This window comes from Pleuronectes platessa, chromosome 12 (genome assembly GCF_947347685.1).
Source record: "Pleuronectes platessa chromosome 12, fPlePla1.1, whole genome shotgun sequence".
In the NCBI taxonomy this organism is placed as follows: domain Eukaryota; kingdom Metazoa; phylum Chordata; class Actinopteri; order Pleuronectiformes; family Pleuronectidae; genus Pleuronectes; species Pleuronectes platessa.
In genome coordinates this window covers 7,918,633-7,936,331 of record NC_070637.1, presented here as the reverse complement: position 1 = coordinate 7,936,331, position 17,699 = coordinate 7,918,633, and the positions used below count along the sequence as shown (strand labels likewise).

General features: G+C 39.1%; 1 protein-coding gene across 1 annotated transcript; it reads left to right on the top strand.

Annotated features, from left to right (window-relative positions):
* Positions 1–8,135: 8,135 nt before the first annotated feature.
* Positions 8,136–15,421, top strand: LOC128453813 (intraflagellar transport protein 88 homolog). Its single transcript, XM_053436903.1, has 17 exons — positions 8,136–8,204; positions 8,523–8,618; positions 9,161–9,263; positions 9,410–9,756; positions 9,950–10,017; positions 10,549–10,635; positions 11,099–11,198; positions 11,583–11,669; positions 11,858–12,044; positions 12,381–12,489; positions 12,654–12,804; positions 13,055–13,170; positions 13,531–13,583; positions 14,125–14,190; positions 14,293–14,390; positions 14,614–14,686; positions 15,297–15,421. The coding sequence occupies exons 3-17, from the start codon at positions 9,200–9,202 to the stop codon at positions 15,419–15,421; spliced, it is 1,731 nt and encodes a 576-aa protein (XP_053292878.1). The 5' UTR covers positions 8,136–8,204; positions 8,523–8,618; positions 9,161–9,199.
* The last annotated feature ends 2,278 nt before the right edge of the window (positions 15,422–17,699 follow it).

The window sequence follows — 17,699 nt, the reverse complement described above, 5'->3', positions numbered from 1 at the left end:
ATTATCTTTCATTTAATTCCCTGATTCAGACATTGAGATTTGAGTTCAGACACTTGCAACCATTGCAACTATGCTGAGGCTTACACAAAGATTTTAGGAATAAATAAAGGCATATTTAGTCATGTTTATATAATGAATAGAATGGCAATATGATACAATGCTCCAAAACTCAGGGGCCTGAACTATATTCCTAAATCATATTCTGTGATTTACCTTAATGTATGAAAAAAGTTTCCTGTTGTTTCCTTGAACATTTAGTCTTTCAATGTATGTTTAAAGGCCTAAACATACTGAAAACTCACAAAACTTTGCACACACATCCAGTCAGTGAAATGAAGTATCACGTTAGTTCATGCAGAACACAGTCCCATTTGCACAGTAAATGGTTAAGTCATGACGAAGTGTTCCTGTCTTAAATATTATATATTATGGCTTTCAAGTATGAGTGTGAAGAAATGTCTCTATTGCGCCTACCTAACAGTTTAATAAATCAAAGCCCCCTGCTTTAACTGAACTGTAGATGTGTTAAACTTGGGAGGCACGTCGATTAGAGTCTTACAGGAGACATTTTACTTTTTAATGTTCTTCCTTTCGTGTGTTTTTCAATCATTTTTGATTCAAAGTCTTCAACCAAATCTGCCTATGTTCACCCACTTCCAAAATTATTCATGATTTTGGCTCAAGTGAGTAGATTTTTACATGCACAGAATTTTGAGACTAAATAAATGTCATTAGTGTCAAAACCTTTAAAGAAGCCAAAGCCAGTGGCAAAGGGAGTCATTCTCTTCCAATTAAAACACTGAAGTCGCTGTAACACATCATTAGCCATTCTGGCCTTCTATATAGAATATAAATAGTCCTATTTGTGAAGATATTTTGTGTCTAATGAATGACTCATCCAGACTTTCAATATCTAATTTGGGGTCAAATTGATTCCGGCACAACTGATGCAAAGATAAGATAAGATAAAAGTGTATTGATCCCACAACGGGGAAATTCACTTCAGCAGCAGACAAGTCTGAATGAGGAAAACTTTAATCTCTGGCAATAGCTAACACATGTTAGCATCCACTGTTGCCACATTGCATGTGTTTACAATCTGGATGCAGCATTTTCACACCGTTTCATCTCTATTTATATCTTTTTCACATATTCTGCATACTACACAGTAATGTACCTACTCATTATAAGACAGCTGTTCTCCCACACATCACATCAGATATAATGACAGACAATGATTGATTACATGTGGGAGGTCAAACAAAGCTTTTGCGAGATTAATTGAAGATAATTAGCCTCACACAAATGGTCCTTTTTTTGATGATATCTGGCATTTAGTAATTTTATCTTGAGGTAATGGCTCATAGATTTGACCTATAAAACAGAGACAGGTACAAGGGAATACTGCCTACACTATAATTAATTAAAGCATGAATATAGCATAGTTGTGTTTAAACTTTAAATGATGTCTTTCCTGAATAGAAATATAAAACCTTTAAGGCAAGTTATGAGGTATACAAAAAAAAAGTTTATCTGTATCATATATAACAGTGAGTGTTGAAACGATCATCAATAATGGAAGGAAATATTTTAATAGAACCAGAGCAGCTTTATTTTGAACAATGTTGCCATATAAACCAAAGAGGAAGAGGATGAGAGTTTGACAGTTGACTCCATCGGCAGCTGGGAGGCAGAAAAATGCCAACATTTTGTAGTATACACCCCTAAATGTGCAGAAGACCTTCAAACGTACAAGGGATATTTACCATCTTGTCCTATATTCTAAGATGATTGTAGCTGGATGCATCCAGTGACCGCTATGAACAGGATAGCTTACAATAAGGAAAAGACCTTGTGATTGCAAGGAAAGACAACTGACTGGAGTGAATAGACCCCATTGGGGCAGGCATAGGCCAGCTTACAATGCTGGCAGCATCCCAAACAAATTGGTATTTGGAGACACCCACCAATGGCTACACAGGCAATACCCCCAAAGTCTGCAAAAGTGGGGGCAGAAGGTGACTCACTTATGGACCACATGGCTAATGATCCTGGAATGGAACTAACGAAGAGGAAAGCAAGCACAATATAAGAAGCTAACAGAGCAGTCTCTGACAAGAAGCTCCAGATGTGTCCCTGTGGCTGGGAGGAAATAACATTGGCAAGGAGCTTGATCGAAAGATAGCAACGGTATCGTATTGATCAGTACTTTCTACGAAGTCAATCAAGTCAGTCGAGTGAAGTCCAGCGACCAGACTCATCCCAAAGTTTGCAGGACATCAGCCCCCCTGCATTTGAGGAAGTCCACTCAAGCACAGAGGCAGTCGCAGAAGACGGTATAGAGCCCCCTCAGACAGGCTAACCAAAATGTGAGAAGAAGCCTTTACTAACCCTAAAGCTTCAGAACAAGCAAAAGGGCCATCAATGCAAACCTAAGAGGTATTCTTGACAAGATAGAGGTCAGAGTTGGGACAAAGCTTGAGAGGATTGGTAACATAATCTACAACTATGGAGCAGAGCATTTTGGAGTGACACAAAAAGAACTGTTACCACTAACCCAGTCCCGAAGGCAGTTGGAAATATAACGCTTGGTACAAAAGAGGAGGCAGCTTAAGAAGAAAGCCTCAGAAGTCCAGAAGGGGGGAATTAACATTCTGCAGGAGAACATCAAGAGCTGACTGACAACCTTAAGGTGAGTAGAGCACCTAAGAACAGTTCAGAAAAAGAAAGAGCAAGAACTTTTTATTTAAAGACCTCTTCAAGTTCGTGAAATCTCTTATCACCACAAAGAAGGGAGGAGCCCTGAGGACTAAAGAGGCAGGACTTGGAGGAGCACCTGGAAAGAACACACTCTGATACCAATTATCTGATAGCTATTCCATCTCATATTCCACCGATTGAGCAACCAGAACAAATGGATATAAGAATGCTCCTGATGAGAAATTAATGAGAATTGCATGGGTAAGGCAATTATAGCCAAAGCCTGGCCTAGAGCTGGAAGAGTACTGATACCAAAAGAGGGAGAATCCTCAATCATCAGACAATTTCGGTCCAGCAGTCTCCTCAGTGTAGGGGGGTTGTATCCGTGAACATTGTATCCTATGTTGTCCAGATGAGAGACAGATTTGATAAAATGAGTGCGCTTACCCAATCACACATAGCAGAGTCCTGGTACGATAGAGGTAATATGTCTGATCTACTGTGTGGGCCAAATGGCTCATAAATAAAGATCGCAACTAAACGTGGAGAATGATCTCCGAGTGGCCGTCTTCAAAATAAAGCCCAGAATTGACTTGCTCTGCTCCATGCATATTGCCCACCCATCTCATTAGTGAGTTTAAGAAATTAAAGTAATGTGTAGGCCAAAATAAATAACCCTAAAGTTTCTGCACATGGCAGCAATAAGGTGTCTGCTGCTCATTATGCATGTAGTCAGACACGCACAGACAAACACAGACATCATTTGCCTGTATACTTATATGTTCACTCAGACCTGCTGGTTATACAGGGAGATTCCCTGTATTCTGGTTATATTTTATTTCTTAAATAACTATAAAAATAAGATCATGGCTGTAAGGCTGTTGTTCTTTTGTATTAATGCCAGTCTGTGCATAGGCTTAAAAGTGCGTGTGTGTGGCTATGGGCAACATTATATACCACTTCAAGGGTCAGTGGGGGTCGCCAGTCTCAGGCACCTTTATTTTGGCGGTCATGGGCTGAAAAGTTTGGGAACCCCTGCCTTAAAGCACTGACCTGTACCCTAAATAACTGACCTATACCCTAGAGCACAGACCTTATCTATGTATATATACATGCACTAATTGGTGAATAAAGGTAAAAAAAAAAGGAAAGGTTAAAAAAATAAAAAACATGACACCTCTCTTGGTGGCAAGTCTCTCAGCGTTTGCTGATTTTAACCCTCAGGGACACATCGCTGATCCTCCGACCATTGCAGAGGGAAATAAACTGCCAGAACTTTTATATTTTACCTAGAGACAATGTGACTTGCTCTATATAATGTTATGAATAAAAACAGGTGGATGGAAGGTTGAATTTATGGATGCATGCATGATAAAATGTCCGCAGCTGAGAGGATCATTAAGGCTTTGCTTGCATCCCCTCACACAGCTTGCGGCCTGCTGACAGAACATGACGGATTGATGCTGTGGTAAGATTATCTTCTCTAACGTTTAAATTGATTCTGAATAGCAATCAAGCCCTGTAACATTTGCTGTGGTAATTACTGTGAAAGAAGTAATCCTTCCTTCAGAAACTAAGACTCAATCTGAAATGACACTGCAGTGCGAGGTGAATACCTAAAATGAGAATTTGGAGGGATTATTGTTGATGTCATTATATCAACACACAGGAACAAGGAAGCAAATAAATAAACTGAGCAAGGACACGTTAAAGTCAACAGGACCGTTATGTCTTGAGGAATTAATGCATTTCTAAGGACAAAGACAAAGTGCTGGCCCTTTCATGGACCCATGATCACTGGTATCACATTCGACATCTATGTTTAACATAGCTGTGCTGCATGCATCACTAATTTCCTGCACAAACTGCTATTCTTTGTCTGAACTGCTGGGAAATCATTGAGTAGAAAAGAGGATGCACATTCTATCCAGCCCTGGACTCACAGCAAGATGCTGAGAGAGTGCCATTTAACTCCAACATGCTATACCACCTTATTTTAGATGTCTTTATAGTAAGTATCTTCCACCGTGTGCACCTGTATGTTTTAATCAACATAGCTAGTTTTTTCTACAAAAATTTCTACACATCAACTAAATTGCTGTCGAGGTGCAAAACTGAAGTGATTATGTGTTGATCCCTGAAAAACTTGGGTGACCTACAATATAAATTGCACCTGATTGTGATGGAGGGTATGTTAACCACACAGTGACTAATGACTCTAGCTTAATTTTACTTCATAAAGTTTCACTAGGGATGAATAAAAGACTCTTAAACAATAACAGTCCAAACTGGACTGATTTTAAGATGAATGTAAGTAAAGCTTTCTCCACCAGGAGTTTTTAAACCTTAAAAAGGTGGACGGACAAAAAACCTTAAAGGTTCAGTGTGTAGAATTTAGTGACATGTCGCAGCAGAATACCCCTCACCTCACACTTACCTTCCAAACATTAAAAGAGAGCCTGTGGTAGCCTTCAGTTGTCAAAAAAACTAATAAGGTCTTTATTTTGTCTGGTTTGGACTAAAAAACATGGCAGCCTCGATAGAGAGGACCCCCTCCACATGTAAATATAAAGTATTTAAATATAAAGGGCCTGTTTTAGGGTAAATCAAACAATAATTCACTTTTAGATGATTACAAACACGGGATAACATCACTAGGGTTCTTTTATATTAAATTTCTGCCAATAGTTCTCTTGCACCTAAATCTTTGACACAACATTTACTAGAAGTAACAGTGGAAGTGCCTCTTTGTGTACATGCATTATCTGCAGTGACATCACTTGTCTTTGATCTTGTCAATGTGACATTCCTTTGATATCTGCTCCGTGGCATTTTCACCTGCTGTCTTTTATGATCGTGTGACCCATTCCGTAGATCTTTTTAGGGGTTTTAATATTTTGTTTTAATTCTCACATTCAGCAGCACTCTTGGAAAGAGTCAAATATTGTGGGTCTTCAGCTCGATTCAGCAAAGCATTCCAGCAGATTATGATTCGCAATACATTTCATCCTCAACGAAGCATTTCAGCATGTTCGTATTCACATTTTTTGTCAGGAAATTCATTTTCTAGTCATACTTGGTATCCACGCCTCTTTACACGCCTTGAATTACAAACCCAAATTTGATACTTTTTTACATACCAACCATGCTTTCAAATGCCTGAATGTTCGGATGATGTCCAATAAAAAAAGGCACAAGCTCTCCCTGGCCTCTGACATGGAGAACTGCCCGGTCGTGGACACAGACAGATATGCCTTAAATGACTGCTCTACAAAGCCACACGTAGAGGATACTAAAAGACAAAAATAATTTATAATTTATAAATTAACTGACTAGGAAGTAGTAAAATTGCAATTTTTCAAGAAGGCAATTGCTAGATCATCAAAGCTATTATTGATGACTAAGTTTAGTTGCATGACTAAACATGACTAAATCCTTCTCACATACCTTATTCTTATTGTTTTATCGTTTTATTACTGTGAAGGTACGAGGCATTGACTCAAGCGTGCTTTTGAGGTCTAATATGCCTCAGTTTGTGAACTGAGGCATATTAGTACTAAAACTAACTTGTTCAATGTGCAAAAAGTTTTGATTTAGAGAAAAGTTTTGCAAACTTTTTTACCATTTTATTAATGTATTCATTTAAAACTCTAACAACCTCATGTATTGTTACAGAGTGGAGCCGACCGGCTAAACACTGCTTCCCAGCCAATGACTCCCTCTCGTCCAATGACTGCACCCCAGCCAATGACCCCCTCTCGGCCTCTGACTGCCTACCGGCCAATTAGTGCTTACCGGTCAATGCGTATCTACCAGCCAATGACTGTCGTTAGTGATGCAAGCTGCACCTCCTCAATATGTTGTGGTGAGTTCTACAAAGTCATAAGCAAATATAGTTTTTTACAGTTTTTGATTGTGAGTCATTCTTTCTACAAATATGTTTATTATATGGTTATAATGTGATCTTGTATTAGCTTGTGATTCAGGGGCTGTTCATGTGAGTGTGTCTACATTGTAGAAGTTATTCTACCACAGAAACAGATATAGAGAAAATTTGTCAGTGTGGTTCTCAGAGTAGTTAATGGGTTATTACTTTATTTGTTAATTTCCTCTACCCACTGATTTCCCTCTGTCCAATAGTATTAATCATCAATTAAAGACTGTGTGGTCTGACTTTGTATTCATTTTGGGTCTTGCATTTCTAGATTCAACTAATGACCCTTCTGTCAAGAACCCTTCTCTTGAAGCAGAGGATGAGGATATGTGAGTTGAACTTTCCAACGTTCTTTGAAGAATATCACTGTTTAACCCAACCCAGCAATTTCTCTTCAGTTAATTGTGAATTTAAAAAGTCTAGCTATTTATATATGTATCTGCCCTGATATACTGTGCATTTTTTTCAAGAAGGCAATTGCCAGATCATCAAAGCTATTATTGATGACTAAGTTTAGTTGCATGCCTAAACATGACTAAATCCTTCACATATACCTTATTCTTATTGTTTTATCAGGTCTCACAACCATAAGCACAATTCAGTGGCCAGACCCATGACTGGAGCTGTGAAGGTACGAGGCATTGACTCAAGTGTGCTTTTAAGGTCTAATATGCATCAGTTTGTGAACTGATGCATATTAGTACTAAAACTAACTTGTTCAATGTGCATAAAGTTTTGATTTAGCGAACAGTTTTGCAAACTTTTTTATCATTATATTAATATATTAATTTAAAACACTCTAACAACCTCATGCATTGTGACAGAGTGGAGCCGACCGGCTAAACACTGCCTCCCAGCCAATGAATGCTTCCCGGCAAATGACCCCCTCTCGGCCATTGACTGCCTACCGGCCAATTAGTGCTTACCGGTCAATGCATATCTACCAGCCAATGACTGTCGTTAGTGATGTAAGCTGCACCTCCTCAATATGTTGTGGTGAGTTCTACAAAGTCATAAGCAAATATAGTTTTTTACAGTTTTTGTTTAGAGAAAATTTGTCACTGTGGTTCTCAGAGTAGTTAGTGGGTTATTACTTTATTTGTTAATTTCCTCTACCCACTGATTTCCCTCTGTCCAATAGTATTAATCATCAATTAAAGACTGTTGCTGTCTGACTTTGTATTAATTTTTTATCTTACATTTCTAGATTCAACTAATGACCCTTCTGACAAGAACCCTTCTCTTGAAGCAGAGGATGAGGATATGTGAGTTGAACTTTCCAGCGTTCTTTGAAGAATATCACTGTATAACCCAAACCCGGCAATTTCTCAACAGTTAATTGTGAATTAAAAAAGTCTAAATATTTATTTATGTATCTGCCCTAATATACTGTGCCTGTCACTGTCTTTTCAAGCAGAAGAATACGTTGTGCTTTCCAGCAACATTATCACAAGTTGTATTTCTGTGTCTGCGGTCTTACAGGTCCGAAATGAATAAGATCCTGGAGGAGGATGTCAATGAATTGATCAAAGAGAGCTGGCTAGAACAGAGCAAGGGAGACTCAAAATTGGTCAGATTCTTTACCACTTACTCTACTACTATAAAATGCAATACTGTAGGAAAGCTTCGGTTCATCCAGCAGACATTTAAAACCTTAAAAAGCTCAAAGGTTCAGTGGATAGAATTGAGTGACATCTAGTAGTGAAGTTGCATGTTGCATCAGAATACCCCTCACCTCACCCTCCTCTTCCAAACATGAAGAAGAACCTGTGGCAGCCTTCACTTCACTGACTTGATATTGTTCAGTTTGGACACGGATGTAGATGTCTCTTCTGTTGGTGTCTCTTCTAATGACCTGTGCATGTGTTCGTGTGTTGTGGTTCTACAGGCTCTTGAGAAAGCCATAGAGGCAGTGAGGAATGAGCAAGCATTGGTGAAAAAGTCTGGAAAGGAGTACAGAATCAATGTCGATCTCAACTTCAATGTAAGTTAGGCTGCTGTACCTCATTGGCTGCTGTAGTGCGTTTAGGTGATATGATGGAGTTTTACTTCCTGTAGGCCTACTCTAAAATGATATACCTTAAAGTTTAAATACTATCTTGGGTAACCCTCCTAAAATCTGGTGTTTAGTTCACTTAAGAAAAGGACAATACCTGCCTTTTTCTTCAGCTAATGGCTCAAGAGTATGGTGATTTAGTATAAAATGAGAGTTTTTCCAGCACCTCTCATGTACAAATGCACCTAGGAAGGCAGATTACATTATTTGCAGCTATTGTATGTGGCAGGGGGAATTCTCCCTCCGTTTGTTCTTTAGGTGTGATGTCAAATTTAACTTTTATGATCAGTTTTCCCTGTAAATACATACATTTTCTTCAGAAGATAGTGGCAAATCTTATTTCATTTCTCATTTGTGACTATTTCCATGTTACAGGAAGATACAGTAAATTAACTATATGTCAGGGTTTAAGTTTATTTTAATTAATTGACTCATTACTGTAAATATAAATATAATATTTCCATTACTAGGCTTTGTTTAACCTTGCACACCAGTTTGAGAACAACAAGATGTACGCAGAGGCCCTGAACACCTATCGGGTTATGGTAAAGAACAGGCACTGCAATAATACTGGTAAGCAGACTGCTATCTTAAACCTGTGAGTGCAGTCACCATCAGTAGTTGAAATATCCCAAGATACTTGCGAAATACTTGTGCACTGCTTTTTATATCAGTCGTACTAGATTTTCCTTAAAACTTTGTCTGTGATGTTCCTCCAGGCCTACTGAGACTCAGCAAGGCTAACATCTATGTCAATCAAAAGAACTACCCCAAAGCCATCAAGCTCTACTGCAAGGAACTGGATCGGACCCCAGGCTGTCACAAGGAGAAAAGGATGAAGATCAAGCAGAATATTGGCGTGGTCTTTGTTCACATGCGCCAGTACCGTGATGCCATCGGCTGTTTTGAAGAGGTCATGAGAGAGTGCCCTAACGTCACGGTGGGCTACAACCTCGTCCTGTGCTACTACGCCATTGGTGACAAGAAGATGATGAGGAATGGGTTTGAGATGCTACTTTCGGCCCCTCTGGGCACTGATGATGAGGCCGAGCAATCCCTGTCTGAGGTGCGTAGCAGGAAGATATGTGTAATCAAAGCAATTTCAATTGGTTGACTTACACAGCACACCAGGAATAACAAATTAAAGTTGATTGCTGAATTTCAAGGATTACTCCTGTCTTTTGTTGGTCACTACAGACGATGCACAAAATACGATGCTAAACGTCTTAAATCAAACCTTATACTGTTGAATTTCCAAGGGTGACAACTGTCCAAACGCGACAATCAGGTCCATGAACGACGAGCTTCACCAGACGAAGGAGACACAGTAAGAACACAATGTCCGCAACACTTCTCTTGTACAATTTTTTTTTAGCATTGTCCAAACAGTGACATGTCATTTTCTGGAACAAAACACTGACTCATTCACCACACAGCATTTTTATTGCAGATTTCCCCCTTGATCTAAAGTTTCAGTGTGTAGAATTCTAGTGGTGAAGTAGCATGTTGCAGCTGAATACCCCTCACCTCACTATCCCCTTCCAAACATGAAAGAGAACCTGTGGTACTCTTCAGTTGTGATAAAAACTCAAAAGGTGTTTCGTTTGGCCAGTTTGGGCTACTGTAAGAAAAACATGTCGGCCTCTGTAGAGAGGACCTGCTCCTGATGAAAATATAAAGTATTTAAATACAAAAGGGCCATTTTAGGGTAAAGAAAACAACAATTCGTAAAATTTGGATGAAACTTTTCTGCCAGTAGATCCCTTTCACTGAAATATTAAACACTGAACGTTTAATTTATGTTTTTATTCTACCCCTAATGTCCTCAATTCGTGTCCTTTCCTCTTTCCCTACATAGAGAAAAACAGGCAGAAAAGTACATTATGACCGTTGCCAAGCTCATCGCTCCGGCTATGGAGACTTCTGCTGCAACTGGACTTGACTGGTTGGTGACTACTGTGCTTTTGTTTCACATCTTACTGTTAATAGCAGATGACATACAGTGTATACAAGTGAACTCAAGTAAAATCAGCAGTTTCTGAATCAAGATTTCCAATTTTGGTTCTGAAAATCAAACCTGGATATCGCACGATATTTCCGTTTGGTGCGATTCTAATTATCCAGGCATCATATTGGCATCGATTCTACATGCAGCTGTGTCCCTGTGCAAGCAAAAGTGAAAACAATAGTTACTGCTGGGTACTAGTGTAAAGTTTCATTTTGTGCACTGTTGAAGGAGCAGGCAGCAAGTTTTTTAAGCAGGAACCTAAATAATTTGTTACAATTGGGCATTTTTCTCACTTTTTTCTCTCTGCTTAGGAGGCATTGATTATTCATGTAACATTTTTGGTATAAAAAAAAGCACCTAATAATCATACTGTGTTGATTGTTTTCTTTTGTTTTTTTAGGTGCATGACTAAGGTGAAGGACTCTCAGCATTCTGAGCTCGCCAGTGACCTGGAGTTTGCCAAAGCCCTCGCCCAACTCAAACAGAAGGATTTCAAATCAGTGAGTGTATTGTTATCATTTGTTATGAATTTTGCAAATAACCTTGGAAATAGGTGCATACTATCAAAATGTATAACATCGTTTTTGGATTTATGATGATTTTGGATCATCTTGTTTTTCAGAATATATATATTATAATTCCACATTAGTCAAAGTTTGCTGATTAATATTAGTTAAACAAATCAATGTCATAATTCAATGAACATGTGGAAAATTTATGTTTTTTTTAATTCAAAGTTAATAAAAACATGGGTTATAATGTTTGGAAGTATGCTGGGGAAACAGGCTTTAGTCATAGTCAGTACAATAATATAGAGATAAACTAGACAAAAGCCATGGTCAAATGTTTTACTAATGTTTTTTTTTGTGTATGTATCTTATCAGGCATTTGAAATCCTGAATACATTTCATTTGAAGGACAACAGAATGAGGGGCACAACAGCCAACAACCTCTCTTTTCGTCACTTCCTGGTAAGACTCTTCAATGACTAAACATCACAAACATGACGAGGCATGTTTGGAGATTATTGCCTTATGCATTAGGTCAAATAGTTTTTCTACAAAATTATTCAAGTGAAATTTATTTAGAATTACAACCTACACTCTCTGTGCAAGCTAGTACCAGTACATGATTCCCTCAGATTTTTAACTTCTTACAGGACAAGAACTATGACAAGGCAGAGGAATACGCTCATCTCGCCTTAAAGGCTGATCCCCACAACCCGGCAGCACTCATCAACAAGGGCAATGCAGTGTTTGGCAAACAGGACTATGAGAGGGCTGTGGAGTGCTACAAAGAGGCCCTGTGGAATAATTCCACCTGCACAGAGGCCCTGTACAACCTTGGTAACACATCCATTTATGATGTAGTGGTAGTACAAGGGTGGATTTATTGTATTGTAACTGTGCAGTAGTTGTGGAATTTATTACTGAAAATTGCTTATTGTGGCTGATGACTACGGCAGTGAAACAGTGAAATTGATGGCCAGACAAAAACAGTTAAAAAGAGTTGAACGTCACTGTGAAGCTTTTTATAGCAGAGAGGAGCTTTAACATTGACACATTATCATCAAACTTTCTTTTGACTCATCATTATGATACAAAATATTAACAGTAGCTGATTTAAATTCGCCCTTGAGCAAATGTTAATCAACAACTTTCATCTCCCTCTTTTTGTACCAGGTCTGTGCTATAAGAAGCTGACTTGTCCGGAGGAGGCTCTGCACTGCTTCCTGGATCTCCACTCCTATCTGAGGAACGACAACCAAGTCATTTATCAGCTGGTCAAACTGTATCCTCCTCATAAGAAGTGTTTGTGGATGTGCGTGTGTTATGAGGTGTAGCTTCTTCAGTCAGCTATACCTCAGTGGTTGTTGCCTCATATAGGAATTCAAACCTGCCCCTCGCCCTATCGCCATAGGTGCATCTCTTGGTCCTTGACTCTCTGCGTCTCAGATATGAGCTTCTGGGGGATCACGACCAGGCGATAGAATGGTTGATGCACATCATCAGTTCAACTCCCACCGACCCAGGTGCACTTGCCAAGCTAGGGCAGCTGCATGATGCAACAGGAGATAAGTTGCAGGCTTACCAGTACTACTACGAGGTACAAGGTTTATGAGCAAGTGTTTTTCTAAATTGACATTTCAGCTCTGGTTACTTGAAGCCTCGTCCACTACAGAAATCTACCGACTTGAAACCTGGATATTCCTATGGGTAGACACCTGGCACCAATGGGTGGATGCCCAGATACGGGCCAGGAGGGTCTGTAGTTGAATAGGCGTTGAAAAACCATAGGCACACACAGACACACGAATGGAAGTGCTCTAATATTGTGGTGTTATGTTGCTGTTTAGTCCTTTAAGCTCTACCCTTGCAGAGTGGAAATGATTGAGAGGCTTGCGAAGTATTACATACAGACTCAGTCCTGTGGGAAGGCCATCGAATCCTTTGAGAGAGCTGCAGTCCTGCAGTGAGTAACCAGTATTTACTTAACTTATGAAGAGAAGAGCATAAACCAAATATATCAATGTAAAATTTATGATAATTTCAGGATCATCGCCATAATACCAATTTATCTGAGAGTATTATTTGGTCCTAGGATTTCTTCTGTCGTCATTAATTGTTCTTGTTGGAATTCTTGTTTAGAAATGTTTTCTCATCAACCACACAAGAGGAAGACATCTTTTTTACTCGAGCAAAGAGGACAGATTATCTGCTGAATATTCAGAATTGGATAACAATTTCATTTCAACCAAATAAAAAACAAACATTAACCGTGCAGGATTGTGTGTTCATACTCAGCAGATGTCTTTCTGTTTTGTTTCCTCAGACCGAAGCTGGTGAAAGGGCGGCTCTTGGTGGCAGCCTGCTACAGGAGAAATGGTGAGAATGATTTCAAAGAATGAGATCTAACTGCGTAATCTTTGTCTGTTTTATACTGAAAACCTAATCATTTGAAACTCCTACAGAATATAATCTAGGTACAGTTTGCAAGATTTAGGGGAAAGGGATCTTTGGTAGAAAGTGAATATAAAATAATCCTACTGATGTTTTCCCTAGATGGTGATCATTTAAATTGTACACATTGTACAAATTATATATATATAATTAATATATATATATATATATATATATATATATCGGGAGCGGGTCCTCTATGGCGGCCGCCATGTTTTTACAATAGCCCAAACTGGACAAAATAAAAACCTTTTGAGTTTTTATGACACCTGAAGACTACCGCAGGTTCTCTTTCGAGTTGTAGGATGAGATGAGGGGTATTCAGCTGCACCATGCAACTTCCCCACTAGATGTCACTCAATTTTACACACTGAACCTTTAAGTAGTCTTCACAGATTATGAGAACAAGCTGCCCTTTTTTTAACTCAACATTTCAGAAACGTGCCTGTTTTTGCTTTTTTTAAAGGAGAATACCAGACAGCTTTGGAAAAATACAAACACATCCACTGCCTGTTTCCAGAGGATATAGAATGTAAGTAATCCGGTTTGTTGCACAGCTTCTAACCGAACAAAACCACACAATCCACTGATGAGAGTGTAGAGATGATAGCAATATGTTAATGTTTGTGTTCAGGTTTGCGTTTCTTGGTGAATCTGTGCATGGATATGGGACTAGAGGAAGTCAACAACTACAAGGGCAAGTTGGAGAGGGCAATGAGGATCAGTGAACAGGTACAGTATATATATGTTATACAGTATGTCTCATGAATGTCGCAACTTTACACTTTACTTTTAAGATAAGCATAGCCATTGTTGTCAAGTTGTCATGTAAAAAAGCGTCTGTTCTGCAGTTGTGACCCTGATAGGGTTTCACCCTGTAGCTAAATTATTCACGCTTTTAAGCGTTTTTTGTTCAGATAATACGTAATCAAATCCTCTTCATCTCTTTCTGCAGAGGCTGAATTCCGAACGAAGGCTCAGTGTCCATGGCTGGAGAGAAAGCACAGAGGGCAGCGTTGCCAGTGCTGGTGAGTTGGTCACTATAAAGCACAAGATTCGTCCTGTTGCAGAAGCTTATAATCCAAAACACCCAACACCTGTTTCCACACATTGAATGGTTTTTGTAACCTGTAATCTTTGAGCGTGCAAATCCAAAAATAATTAACATGTTAAAAACACTTTCTTTCCTTTATGTGCACTCTCACACTGTGCATGAGATAGAACAAAATGTATTTTGAAGGTCAAACACATCTAACAGCCCTGCACATGTCATATGTGCTAACTTATATATACGTTTACATAAATTAGTCGATCACCAATTGTGTGTGTGTGTGTGTGTGTGTTTTGTGCAGACTTCAGCAATAGCATCAAACAACATAAGCGGACATCCATGATAAGGTCGATCACTACCTCCAACGAGCCCTACGAGGCCAGCGCCCCAAATGAACTGGGTGAGGGAAACTTTATTTTCATCTTAACCACTTACCTATCTGAAATCAATCTCTCGGGGGTTCCAGGACAATGCTGGAAAATGTGTACAAACCAAAAATGCTCTTCATCACTAAGAATGATTGTTAACAGGTTATAGAGTCCATTGCATTTCATAATGATTAACTCTCATCTTGCTGTCATGTGTAGATGCGTTCTATGTGGATCCGCTGGGGCCTCAGATGGCGAGACCAATGACAGGAGGGAACATGCTCAAGAATGTTGCTGGCCTCAATGCTGAAGTGGTGGGAGGATACCTCGTGCCAGAATCATAATAAAAAAAGGAATTTACTTTATTTGTTTAGGTTTGAAGGTGTTTTACATGGGAATAAAACAACAGAACAAAACAAGGCAAAACAAAAATGGAGAAGATCACAAAAGTAAATACAACAACTAGCAAGTGATGGTTTGAAGATCTTGGATTACAACTTGGAGCACAGGGAGTTAGTTGCTCTCTAATATAACTTTGGGCCAGACTGTGCTGGGCATTTAAAAGTTATTTAAATAATCTTTTAATCAATCCTTAATTTAACTGTTCTACACTTGGTGTTGGTTAAAATGTGAGGTGCAGCATTATGTACAAGCTGAAGCCGAGACACTGAGGATTAAAAGTAACAAGATTTAATATGATTATTGATATGAGCTGCAGAAAGTTAAAAGACATACATTTTTATATTCCTGTGACATATTCAATTCCTCAGATGACATTATTGTTTAAAAGAGAAGTAAACTTGCGCATCTCCTTCCTAGCAGTGATAGGAGGCTCCATTTTTTTTCCTATTGGAAGAATATTACGGGAAAAATAAATGGTACCATCAGTGCAGCTGATGATATAATTTGATTACCAATAGACACTCTGTTTCTTTCTATTATAATTCTCTATCTGTAAAATATGAATGAAACCACTGAAAGGCAGTTCCGGATATAGCAGTAATTTAATCTATTGAGAAGGATGTTATGATCAGCAGTGTCGAGAGCTGCACTGAGATCGAGCAGCAGTAAAATTGAGCAGTCACCAGTGTCAGAACTCATCAGTGAGTCGGTTGCAACCATTGAGATTTGTGAGTTTAGAAATAATCTCGAAGAGGACCACATGTGAGACACTAGACATGTTTTTTCAAACCTTTGTTCTGCTCTTCTGCAGCTTGTTCATGACTACATCAAATTGTTGTTTGGAGGTTTGACAGGTGACCTTGATCTGAGTAGAAATAGAGCAATTGACATCCAAGAACTATTGTCGTGATCCTGAGACTCGGGTGTGTTCCCATAGTCACATTTTGCTTAGGAAGGTTAACTGAGTGAAATGATTTGAAAATATATCAGTGCGCACGGTAATAAGTCATTCAATTTTCTAAATGTCCAATATGTCCTTTAGCATAGGAAACACTGGACCATCCTTTGTGAAAAGAGAGGAGAGAATGTCTTCCCACAATTCAGTGCAGTAGCAGCATTCACATCAATGCAAGGTCTGGGTGCCTGGAAAATATAGTTTCATTCTTCTATCCGAAACTTATGGAAATCCTCAAATGATTGTCTGAGCTCCTGATTTTTGTTCTAGTTGTCTTTTTTCTTTGATGCTGTGTCTCTAGCTCTGGTATCAACATGCATCTGGGGTGATCTGATAACAAGTGAACAGCTCTACATTTGTCAGTACACACCTGGTCTTGGTATGCGAATTTTGATCAGATCTCCCCTCCACACGGAACGCAAATACACACATACGTTTTGAAAAAGACCTCAAGATGTTGTTCCTATGATTGAGGGCCTTATGCATTTGTTTGTGAGTCGTTGAGTCAGGCAACGTATGTCTACACACACAAGGAGTTAATTCGCATCAAATAAGCTCAGCCGTTACAAGCGACTTCTGTTGGACATAATGAGAGCACCGGAGTCTTGTCTGTCCCTTGCCCTCCCTGGCGGACAACTCCAGCTCCCACTGCTTTCCCAGAACTAAAAAATACTGAGGGACTCCTCCCATCCAGCGCACCACCTGTTAGACCTGTTTCCCTCTGGCTGCTGAGGAATGATTGTGTATGGTGTTTGATGTTGTTTTTCAATTTAAAATGATCATTAATCTTGAGGAGCACTGTTGTGTCTGTATCATGACAATAAAGCTTTCAATCTTCTATCTATCTATCTATCTATCTATCTATCAAAGCACTGCTCACAACTGTATAATGCAACAAGATCTTACTCTTAATCTCTTAAATCTAAACTATCCATTTATCCCCCCATTATATATAGCGCTTATACTTTGAGGGTCACCGGGGGGAGCTGGAGCCAATCCAAATGACATTGGGAGGTAAGGTACACTGTAGCCAGTACACTGTGATTTGATGATGTGCGGATGTTTTTGAAGGATTATATAACTCCTCTGGGACTTTAAGGGTAAAGTAATTGCCCACCACTCTGCTGAAATGTCACCGACTGCCAGCAACAGCCTTTCAATAGCTGCAATCACATGGATCGAAGAGTTCCAACCTGGAAAAATCCCACAGTGGGAGTAGGTTCAGGAGAGCCATCATCAAAACATCGTCTGATTTGAAAGATTGT

Coding starts and splice junctions, on each gene's coding strand:
- LOC128453813 (XM_053436903.1), top strand. CDS start 9,200: ATGTACGCAGAGGCCCTGAACACCTATCGGGTTATGGTAAAGAACAGG. Junction 11,670..11,857: donor TCTCTTTTCGTCACTTCCTG/GTAAGACTCTTC, acceptor AACTTCTTACAG/GACAAGAACTATGACAAGGC. Junction 13,584..14,124: donor AGCCTGCTACAGGAGAAATG/GTGAGAATGATT, acceptor CTTTTTTTAAAG/GAGAATACCAGACAGCTTTG.